At 40.0% G+C, this 12,381-nt stretch overlaps 1 protein-coding gene across 1 annotated transcript in view; it reads left to right on the plus strand.

Annotated features, from left to right (window-relative positions):
• Positions 1 to 12,381, plus strand: part of RNF150 (ring finger protein 150) — a 252,109-nt gene that overhangs the window by 169,510 nt on the left and 70,218 nt on the right. Inside the window, exons 3-4 of the mRNA XM_019926509.3 lie at positions 1,509 to 1,580; positions 2,991 to 3,073. Of these exons, the coding sequence (XP_019782068.1) occupies positions 1,509 to 1,580; positions 2,991 to 3,073 (155 nt within the window). The remainder of the gene's footprint in view (positions 1 to 1,508; positions 1,581 to 2,990; positions 3,074 to 12,381) is intronic.

Raw genomic sequence — 12,381 nt, forward strand, 5'->3', positions numbered from 1 at the left:
TATTTACTCTAATTGGGGTGTGCTTAGGGACATGCCGTATCACAGGTACTTAATAGCTTTTGATTGGTTGGTCAGCTGATTGGTTAGTTGCTTGGCTGGTTGACTGAATGGCTGGTTGGCTGGCTGGCTGGCTAGATGTTGGTTGGTTAGCTAGCTGATTAGTAGGTTGGCTGGCTGGCTAGCTGCTGGCTGACTGGGTAGGTGTTTGGTGATTGGCCGACTGCCTGGTCGGTGGACTGGGTAATTGGTGAAAAAAATGAGAGGGGTAATTTAGCTTTGGTTTTAAATTCAGACTTAATTTTTACTCAGATTCTGACTGACCCGTCACTAACTCTATGATATTAGACAATTGACTTAAGCTCTTTAAGTCTCCATTCTATAAAATAGTATTTTTCTCATAGAGCTGTTGTAAGGATAATAGTGATATAGCTTACAAAGCTTTAGCACGGTACTTAGGCTAAATGAACTCTTCATTAGTATATGCTCACTACTTTAAAGAAAAGAAAGAAGCTAGAGTTTTATTTCCAAAAGAAACAAAATTGGTGAAAGCAGATGATGGTTCTTTTTAAATGTTTGCCCTATTTATCTTAGTCCTTCAAATATGTTTCACTGCTGCAAATACACTTCTGTTACAGACTAGAAATACACATACCTGAGAAGATTACAGTATGTGGAAAACTCATAAGCGCACAAGCAAACCATTTTTTTCCTCGACAGATTAAAACGTAATTCTCTCCCCACCCTCTTCCTCTCCCATTCTTCCTCATGACCCTATTGTTGTATTATTGTAGGGTGCATTAGGATACTAACTTCCTCTATTAAAAAAAGAAGTGCATCATATATTATTTCTTAACGTGGGTGACGATGGTTACCCAGGAGTTTGCTCTATAACTATTTGCTAAACTGAATATGTATGATTTAGGTATTTTCCTATGTGCACACTCACACTTAAACACACACAAAAGAGGTGAAATTGGCATGTAACAAGGTGATGGGATAGGATAGTACAGACCAAATATAAACCTAAGTTGGGTCTAGATAAGCAAAGGAAATTGCTTAAAAATTCCAAATTGAAAGGAATACACAAACAATATACCCTGTGAACAAGAGATAGAGATTATTCCAACTACTCCAAATTGGCTATCTCCATGTCACAAATTGAGTGGCCAGAGTGACAAATTAGGGAACTGTTTGTTTGTTTTGCTAATCTGCATGGATGTGACCTGCGCTGGAGTCACTGTGGGGCAGGATCCTTCCATGTCGTATTCCACTTGCTTAACCTCAGGCATGAAGAGCTTCTCTCAATGACAGAGCTCTTTAGTAGACTGCGATGAGTCAAGTCCCTTTGCACAGGTATCACTGCCCCGTCTCTTCCAGCCATCTTCATTAACATGCCTTCTACTTGTGCATGATTTCAGACACAGCTGCCCTGGTTTACTGAATGCTATCAGACACAAAGTTAAGAATTACAAGTCTTTATTACTAACAAGCAGCTTTTGGTTTTTCAGCGCCGACTGGGAGATGCAGCAAAGAAAGCAATCAGCAAGCTCCAGGTCAGGACCATCAAGAAGGGTGACAAGGTAACAGCCTCTTTTCTTTTTTGGCAAGGAGCTATTCAGAGAAGTGTCCGAGTTTCCTAGCAGCCAGTGTGGAAAAGAAGATGAGAAAGGGAAATACATACTAATAGTTCTCCTGTGAACATCTGTTATTATACCCATCATTGTTTAACATAATTTAAAGCAGTTTATAAAATGCATACTATAGGACAACAAAGTAGTTGGAGGAAGAATTGAAAAGTAGGTATAGGAAAAGTAGACGCAACCAGGATGAAATCAGTACACACACGCATTACCTGAAACATATAGCAGAAATGGGTCCCAAAATTTAAGTTGGGGCTCTCCAGCAAGCCAATGCAAAGAGGGAAACAATATTCAAACAAATCTAATTACCTTATTCCAGTGTCCCACAAGATAAAAACAAAATGGCCGTTGCTGGTATTACAGCTTGAGAAAGTTTTTCCATGAATCCTTGCAAGGAAGATCGTTATGTGCTGAGTGATGTCCTCCACTTGAGTCTGCAGCAAATGCAAGAAGCATATTTAGTCCCTCTGAAATTGAGTTCCTAGAACCCCAACGTCAAGGCAACAGTCTCTCTAGCTGTAGAATGATGACATAAAGCCCAAAGCAGAAGCATATCTTAAGGAAGGACCGCAAAGTAGGCCAGTCTAGGCCCACAAGCCTCTCAAGGCCTCTGTTCTCCCCAGGAGAATTTTTCCCCCAGGAGAAATTTTAGAGCAGTGAATTGCAGTACATGGGTTTGGGGCTCCTTGGGGCATCATAAGAGGTTCACAACTCTACTTGTATACGGTATTGTCTCCAGTATGAATAATTGATCAGTCTCGCTAATTACGTGCTGCAGTTTTTCAACTATATAAAAATACCGTTGAGCTTAATAGGATAAAATTCATTTAAAGGTATCACTAAATTTAAAGTATATTTTTTCATTACTTTTTTATCCTCAAACAGGATAATAAAAGAACAAGGACTATTACATAAGTAATGTATTATGGGGTGTTGAAAGAGATTTATGTACTTGAAAAGAAAGCTGGAACCATTCTTTACGAGTTGTATAAATTAGATTTCCGAGGAATGGATAGATTAAATATCATTTTGACAATTCTCCATGAATAGTATTTCTCATCCTCGAGACTTTGCTATGTCACCTCCGATTATAATAAGTAGCATTATTAGTAATGGTACATTAAAAAACTGTTCCCTCACAAAAGCTTTTGCAGTGGAACCCGGAAACAGAAAGTGGAGGTTGGAAGGAATAGAAACTAAACCAGTGTACAATAAATTATGGATTAAGAAAACTGGTGCCGAGACAGTTGAAAGCCTTGCTCCAGGCAAGCTCTCCTTTGGCTTGTTATTTGTGTGTTTACCGGAGTCGAAGGTAGGAAAGCAGGCTCACCTGTGCTGTCTCTGTTGCAGGAAACCGAGCCTGATTTTGACAACTGTGCAGTTTGTATTGAAGGGTACAAGCCCAACGATGTGGTCCGGATCTTGCCCTGCCGGTGAGTGGCTAGGCTGCCTGCTTTTGACTGGGGCGTGTGTGGAGAGTGTCTGCTAGCCTCACTGGCTCCGACCTGCTCGGCCTAGCCCTGCAAGGTCAGTCTGCCCCAATGGTGCCGTATTCGAATAAGAAACCACCCACAAGCTCATTCTTTTTGTATAACCTTTCTCCTTGAAACCATTTTCTCTTGTGACATCAGAAATATTTTTCCGATCCTCTTCTCACCGAAGGGAGGAGACTACTGCTATGACCTAGGATCTCATGTACACAGTTTGATGATGTAGCTCCAAGTTCAAGGTTTTTTTAACAACAGATCTATGATATTCAGAATCATACTCGCTTTTACAAGTGCTATTTTAATTAAAATAATAAACTCTTAAAAATGTTTTCTGAATGATCATGAAGGGATCAGCAAACCAGAATACAGTCAGGAGGGACTAGGAAGCCAAAGGCAGATTTCATTCCCCCTTATTTTTTATTGACAAGAAGAGAATGTGACCGTCACCCCCAAACTTCTAGAATCTAGGGGTGGATGCCAGCATGTGTAGTTGGAAAAACTGCCAACTGGTGATTCTCTTAGAACCCTAATCCCTCTCTCGCAAGTGAAATTCACCGTTAAGGTGTCTAGATTCTTTTTATACATTAAAATATATTTACATTTATTAATGTAAATATTCAAATTACATTTTATAACATTAAAATAAATATTACATTTATTAACATGAAATAAATTTAAATATTTCAATAAAATAAAATATGTTAAAGGTGCCTAAAGCTTTTTTAGTGTTTTTGCATCTGTGCAGGTGTCCTAAAAATAAAAATTAAATACTGCCTTAAACAAAGAGCCTTCACTTAGAAGTACTGGCTTTAAAAATTCTAACAGTATTTAAGGAAATAAAGTAGAACACAGTCACCACCAAGATATAAAGCAATCCATTCGGTCATAACACAATGTGATGTTAAGAGCTATTTATTAGAAACACAAAAGAAATAGGATGTGCCTTAGAGGACTTAGTTTAATAATCTCAAAGTGACAAAATCTCAAAGTGACAAAAAGGAACAAGATACTCAAATAGCTGCAGACACTCCAAGGGGAGTGGATTGTGCTTGAAATGCTCTCAGGCAAATTGATCAGTAGGAAAACCAGCCTGAGGAAAGCGCACTCTGGTGGCCCCAGCTGAAGCCTTCAGGTGGGATTCCCTTTCCTTAGTTTATAGATGGTTGACTGTCTCTAAGAACAAATCATAAATTGGGCAGCATCCTTCATGTGAGGGTACTATAGATAAATTCTCTCTCTAGACATTATACTTGGTATTTGCTTGGTGACTTCTAGAAATGCTGGCCAAGAATGGCAGCATGTGAACTACAGGCAGCCTCTCCCACTAGCATCTTTCCTCTCTGCAGCATTTTATTAAGAGAGTTTTATAAAGCCTCATACCTATGCACAAGGAAAGTCTTGATTCTCCTTTTCTTTGGAGCTGACTTAGAGCCCTGTGAGTCTCCTACTAATAAAAAATATCCAAAGCTAAAATAAAAGGTAAATAGCATCTTTTCCTTGAGAATCCAAAGAACTTTACAAAAGTAATTACAAAAAAAAAACTAAAAATAGAACTACCATATGATTCAGCAATCCCACTACTGGGCATATACCCTGAGAAAACCAGAATTCAAAAGGACACATGTACCCCAATGTTCATTGCAGCACTATTTACAATAGCCAGGACATGGAAACAGCCTAAGTGTCCAACGATAGGTGAATGGATAAAGAAGATGTGGCACAGATATACAATGGAATATTACTCAGCCCTAAAAAGGAACGAAATTGGGTTATTTGTAGAGATGTGGATGGACCTAGAATCTGTCATACAGAGTGAAGTAAGCCAGAAAGAGAAAAACAAATATTGTACAATAACACATATGTGTGGAATCTAGAAAAATGGTACAGATGAACCTATTTGTAGGGCAGGAATAGAGACGTAGATGTAGAGAACAGATATGTGGACACAGTGTGGGGAAGGGGAGGGTGGAACGAATTGGGAGATTAGGTTTGACATAAATACACTACCATGTGTAAAATAGTTAGCTAAGGGAACCTGCTGTATAGCATAGGGAGTGCAGCTCGGTGCTCTGTGACGACCTAGATGGGTGGGATGGGGGGTGGTGGGAGGGAGGTCCAAGAGGGAGGGGATATATGTGTACATAGAGCTGATTCACTTCGTTGTACAGCAGAAACTAACACAACATTGTAAAGCAATTTTACTCCAGTAAAAGAAAAAAAAACTATATATAGGCTTACTTTAGCTCCATCATTCATACTGTATAAAATAGCTTGTTCAGTTAGAGCTCTTTCATGAGTATATTTCATGTTACTGCATATAATTGCTGGAGGTTGCATAATATCTAAGTCACAGATGTACCACAATGTAATTTACTAGGCCCCTGTTGCGGACCATTTAGCTGATTTCAGTTTTTAATTATGACAAATTACATTGCTTTAGCAGTATTTAAATTGTCATGATATATTATTCCAGATCTGCTTTTATAGTATATGTTTTAGAAATTTTAACAAAGACAAAAGTAGCACGTTAGTACTTGTCACCAAAAAAAAAAAACTTTAGGAAGTTTAATCTTATTTATGCTAACACTTGCCCTAGGCCAATTTAGTTTGGCCTTAGGCTCCTCCTTTTTACATCATCATTTGCTTCTCAGCTCATTTCTTGATTCTTTTTGCTTCAAGTTCCTCACTGTACATCTGCTTTTATTTCCTTCCTGTGGGCCCTGCTTTAAATAACAAATACATTGAGCATTACCAAAGTCAGGTTGTAGTTGCTGTTTGATCTTAAACTAGACACACAGGCCTACTCTTTGAAGATTCTCCAGTTTTTCCATGTGGCTTTTAAAATCAAGATATTTATGCCTGTTGCTGGTTTCTGCCAGACAGTTGGCACTAATGGATGTTATCAAACAAATGCACTGGCATTTGCTTTTTTGCTAGATAATTTCCTCTGGGGTATTATTAAGCCTTTGCTCCTATGAACTTTATAGTCTCTCTTACCAATTATTTCCAGGCTGACTCATCCACAGAATTCTTTGCATCTCCTTGGAGTAAAAACTGTTTCAAACAATGTTCCAGCGTATTGTCTTTCTTCTCTCACACTCTTTTCGGTGGCCTCCTAACTCCTGACATGCTGGGTGCCTCTCTTCTCTATGGTTGCCATTTCGGGTGTCTTTCCAAATCACCCAGTCTCGTACCATGACTTTTTCAAAATCATTCTTCCCTTTTGAAGACACTTGCACAAATTAGGATGAATTAATAAGTGATTCTTCCTCTTTATTTGTAGTCATGGTGATGAATAAAGTTAAACTGTGCACATATTCATGTGCCATTTCTCCCCCATTGTTCTTTCTTTGTCAGGGTCCTTCTCTAGCCCTTGGAGGCAAGCTTCCCCATGGGGTGAGCCTGGACACCCACGTTTCATGTGAGGGAGGGACCACAACAGCACACAAAACATCTCAGGTCTAACTTTGGTGGTTTGGATTTGATCCTAATACACCACTAAGATATTTTCCAAGGAGCTGTGGTTTTGCCGTAGCATACCTATGCCAAAACATACGACGACTGCATTCTAGGGCTGTTTTGTGTGACTAGGATCTGTACTTGCGATGATGATTTTTAGCCACAAAAGAGATCTTATTGAAGTCTGTTGTCTTCTCTTGTCCCGAGAAGAAGTTGGGCTCTCTCATTCTTCTTCGGCTTTGACCCTATGGTGTCCCCACTGTCCTTCAATGGTTATTCATCTCAAACTATTTACCCAATTGCAAACGCCGTATTTCAGAAAGAGCGTGATCCCCTTGGGCAGAGCAAACGTCCTTGTTTGTCATTTTTTAAAAACAAAGCAGTGTATGCATCCTTTCTCTACATGTTTGTCAATTTTTAAAAACAAAGCAATGTATACGTCCTTTCTCTACGTGCCTATACAATTCTTTCCTATCTCTAATTTATTACTAAAGCGTTATCACTAATTTGGGAAGAGATTAGTTTCTACTACTGTCTTTTCCTTTGTTTGCAAACTCTCCCCACAATTGAGGAAAAAGTATGAAAGCTCCTTGGCAAAAAGCAGGCCCTTGCCATAACCTTTTTAGTAACTAAATGCTTTATTCAAAACAACAAACATTTCTTTTGTAGCAACTGTATACCAGGAATAGTGTGAAGTACCAGAAATGAAAAGACAAATGGCATGTTCCCTGCTGTAAAGGAAATCAGGCTAGTGAGGGAGAGATAGGAATTCAAATAAGTCATCACAATACAGAGTGACATATATGCAGCACTAATAGCAAAATGAATTAAAATTTTGGAGGAACTAATACCAGGCACAGGGAAGTTAAGAAAGGCTCCACAGGGCTTCCCTGGTGGCGCAGTGGTTGAGAGTCCGCCTGCCGATGCAGGAGACACGGGTTCGTGCCCCGGTCCGGGAAGATCCCACATGCCGTGGAGCGGCTGGGCCCGTGAGCCATGGCCGCTGAGCCTGCGCGTCCAGAGCCTGTGCTCCGCAACGGGAGAGGCCACAACAGTGAGAGGCCTGCGTAAAGAATCGGGGTCTTTTCATGGGCCAGTCAGAATTGTCCTCTGGGGTAAAACTGGAATGTGTCTTAACTCGCCTTAGCTCATTCCATAGTAACCCATCCATGAGCTATTCAAATTGCATCATCCCCAGACCCCTAGAGAGACAGAAAAGCAGTTTCTGACAGACGACAGAGTTCGGCTGGGTACTAATGGCCCCATGGAGGCAGCATGTCCTGCTGGCTTGTTATTGTCACAGTTGGATTACAGATAAAATCCTCTAGTGCTCAAATCATTGTCTTTGGTAGCCGTGCCTCCAACTTTTCACCAGTTCCTATACAAAATTCTCATGATTACAAATTAGCTCCTGCAGTTACGTTTTGTAAATAGTGCTTCTTGGGGGGAAACCGTAGGAGGCAAGTGCTGTGGACACTGGCTGCCCTTTTAATCAGGACTTGGTGCGTATTTCGGAGCCGGGAGTCCAGGTCAGTGAGCAGCTCTGCAGGTCCATGGCTTGTTGGGTTCCGCCCTCTTCACAACAGGATTCAGTTTTGTCCTGAGCAAGCTTACCTGGTAGAGCATTCTGGAAGGCGGTGGGGGGTGGGGGGGTGGGCGGGGTGGGCGTGGTAAATATATATAGCATAAAGTTGATCGTTTTAACTGTTTTTACATTTATATTTCAGTGGCATAAAGTATATTCAAATTATTGTGCCACCATGAGGACATTCATCTCCAGACTGAAACTCTGTAGCCATTAAACAATAACTCTCCATTCCCCCAGCCTGGAGTTGTGCGTGTGTGTGTGTGTGTGTGTGTGTGTGTGTGTTTTAATTTAGGCTTGATTTTTTATTAACAGAAGAAAATGTCAGTGAAGGAACTTAGTTTTGATTCAAGAATCTAATTTAAGTTAGCTAGCTAAAAATTGATTTTTACGTATTCAATTCGAAACCTGATAGTGAATGATAATTCTGTATATATCTGGTATTATTATTATTGCTATTATTACAATACTAATATGATGTTACTCTTACCATTATTATTAGAACTGTTACTATCCTATTACTATTCCTAACATCATTACCACCATCCATTCTTTCCTGGCTTTCTGAAGTAGCCGTCTCACTGATCTCCCTGTTTCTACTCCTGCCCCTTAGTCATTCATTCTGATAAGTCTATTTTTAATTATCCAGCTAGATTGGCTGGACTCCGGGTACTTTTTTATGTTTTTTTATTTTTGGCAATACGCGGGCCTCTCACTGCTGTGGCCTCTCCCGCTGCGGAGCACAGGCTCCGGACGCACAGGCTCAGCGGCCATGGCTCAAGGGCCCAGCCGCTCCGCGGCGCGTGGGATCCTCCTGGACCGGGGCACGAACCCGTGTCCCCTGCACCGGCAGGCGGACTCCCAACCACCGCGCCACCAGGGAAGCCCTCCGGGTACTTTTTTAGCGAGCACAAATTTAAACTCATTAAGTGTATCAGAAGTATGACTAAAAAAAACTGTTTCTTTATGAAGATTAATTGAAATATACTTCAGTCCTTCTGTGTCTCTAAAATGTGTTTCTGTAACAAGGTAGATTCACAGAAAATTAAGAACGTGCACTATTTCATATTCGCTCCTTACAAGAGAATTGAGCTGCCTGGTGCAGTTGCCACTGATTTTATCAGGAATTACTGTAAGAAGCAATCTTAGGAAACTTGCCATTGTGGCTCTCGTTAGGATTTTCTACTCTGATTTCATCATGAGGACTCACCAGAGCAGTTCACACATGGAATACCTGCGTTTCTCCTGAGCAAAGGAATGTTTTTATATTGTGGATACGAAACTGTGCTATTTTGCAGATTTTTGTTTTTCTATGTTTGTTGATAGAAAGCCAACAGCCAAATCTGGAGCCCATCCCATAGCCAAAAGGGATTTTTTAGCTTCATCCCTGACTCTGTTTTATGTCTCTCTTCTTATTTTCCTTTCTTCTTTTGCTTTTATGGCATCTTTTTGGATATCTGCATCTCTTAAGGTCACCGTAAGTCCTTTCTAGAATAAACATTTTCCATGTGTTTAAAACTTTCACAGTATCATTTTTAATTGGTGTATAATATCCCCTAAGTCATAATTTATTTGACTCTTTTTGGACATTTATGTGGTTCCCCCCTTCCATACCCACATACTTTTTTTTGCTATTATAAATAGGGCTGTGATAAATTAGCTCTGTGTGTGTAGACCTTAGTTACATTTTGGATCATTTCTTTGTTTCTAAGCCTACAAATTCAAATTGCCTAGTTACTTTCCAGAAAGTAGTACCGAAGGAGTTTTCCAGTCAATCAGATCTAAGAAGAATATTCCAAGCAAAGATAACTAGTGGTAACCTGAAATTGTCAGAATATAACGCACGTGTCAAGATAATGGTAGAGAGGTAGGATCAGATCACTTAGGACCTGAACGCCCAGCTGAGGAGCTGAGGTTATAGCCAAGTCCTGGGAGACCAGCTGACGGGTTCAGCTTGTGCTCTATACACAGCACACTGGCACGTGTGGAACGTGGCTTAAAGGCTTAAAGTGATGTGAATGGAGTCAAGGGGACCAGTTAGGAGACTGTGGCAAAGTCAAGACAAGAAATGCTGGCAGCCTGACTTGGAGTGCTGGCATTGGGCACATAGGGAGAAGGATCTAGTCAGGAGATATTCTGGAGGTAAACCTAGCATGAGTCAGCCATTTGGATTACTTGAAAATAGCTGCCCCGTCAGATGGTGACTGATAGATACATCTATATTTGTTTGCAATTAAAACATTCTCATATCTCTCCATTCGGATTCTAAACAATAGAAAAAATCCAGTGGTTAGCACACTGTTATTCAAAAACTGTAACAGAAGAAACAGATTTCAAACGCTGAAACAGATTTTCTTTCTCACTCAAAAAAAAGAAAAAAACTTGAAGACCAGCTTTGGCTTATCTTTTTAAAACTTTCTTCTGAGTTATTCATCCCAAAACAATCCCATAACTGGGTCATTTAGTCAGAGTTCCATTTTAGATAGACAATTGTTGGATCCTATGTGTAAATGCTATGCTGCCTTTCCTCTTTCTCATCTCTCTGTTTTAGAAATGAGGCTAAATTTCAATTGTATCTGTGTAAGAGATCTCTTTAGTAATTCAGGACATAGAATATATCATACTGTTTCTTTTTTCTTTCTTCTTTGAAACTTGAGTCTACATTTTTACAAAGATCAGAACATGACTAACCGCACTGGTGTTGAAAGAGATGAAATGGAGGTTTAACACAATAATATGCCAGACTGAAAAGAGAAAACAGAATAAATAGTTACTGTTAAAGTACAGAACAAATTAATAGAGAAGGACAAAGAAAGCTTGTATGTGCAAATCGGGGCAATGCATACCCTAATTTGCAAAGGAATTTCAAATGACATTCCAGTTAGAGAGATACTAAAAGGGATAGGCCTGGAGATTTGGAAAAGGAATTTTTTGAAGGCTGTTGAAAAGTCAAAGCCTAGATTTGGTCTTCTAATTCAATGAATTCAGTGGAAGTCTGTTACATACCACGTATCTACAGTTGACAAGGGGCTTATACATCGTCTTTGTTCATCTACCCAAATAACCAGCTACTTTCCTTTCTCATTTGATGTGACTGACGTATGTATACTTTTAACATGGACCTACTTACTGACCCTCAGATCCATTAACAATGGATCCATTAACAATCCGTTAACTCCTGTCGGTAAGGACAGGTGACATTTTCCTCTACAAGAGAAGCAGCTCTGAGAGAGATCTAGTAAAAAGGCACATGGCAAACAGAAGAGGGATCCATTTGTAAAGCTTTCTGAACAAACACGAACCCTAAGCCTTCCAGAGTCACTTGCCTGCCAAGGACCAGCCTCCTTAAGATCAAATTAGTAAGATTTACGGAGCTAATATAGGTGAGAGCACCGTGCCTACAAGACAAGTGCGTTACCACCAGTGGCTTGCATCAGATGGGCCTCTCTCTCTCTGCTTATTCACTGTGTCCCAGAGAGTTTCCTTGTTCCCATTGGATGCTTCCAACCAAACCCACCGGGGCAGTTCATAGCCTCCCCTGCTTCTCCTGAAACTTTGATGTGGGATCCAGGTCTTGGGTCCTTCAATGACAACTGAAGGCAACATCACAGTTGGACTCTGATATTCATCTGTGAACTTAGGGGCTCTCATTCACTCTCCCTACCAGACACAACATGATCATAATAAAGAACATAGCATAAAGAAGAATTATAACCTGATGTAGAAATGAATATCATTTTCATATTTGAAAACTTCAAAAATCACGAGTTTTATGGAAAGCCCGATAAAAGACACTAGCCCCTGAAGGTTTCTAACCCCAGGACCCATCTAATTTTAAGATGAGTCAAATGAACTGAATGTCTGTGTGAACAGAAGATTCCAGCCTCTTTACGGGTAAAAACAATTTACAAAACAGTCTAATGTGATCAGGATTCCGACTCTGAGCCTTATAACTTGCGAAGTGGAAAACAAAGGGATGCTTTCTAGCCGGGCAGAAATGGTCTGTCCTAACTTTACCCTGTTGTGCCTGTTACATATGCTTGATTAGGAACAGATTTTTCTCCAAGTAACTTTTTTTAAAAAAATGGTGAACACTGGCTGATTTTCATAAGATTTGACTTACTCTTTCATGCCCATGTTACGCAAATTAGATTATCGGTCATTCTTTTCTCTGCCGTTTTATATTTTTTAAATAACTATGAATGTT

The sequence above is a fragment of the Tursiops truncatus genome, chromosome 5 (assembly GCF_011762595.2).
Source record: "Tursiops truncatus isolate mTurTru1 chromosome 5, mTurTru1.mat.Y, whole genome shotgun sequence".
In the NCBI taxonomy this organism is placed as follows: Eukaryota; Metazoa; Chordata; class Mammalia; order Artiodactyla; family Delphinidae; genus Tursiops; species Tursiops truncatus.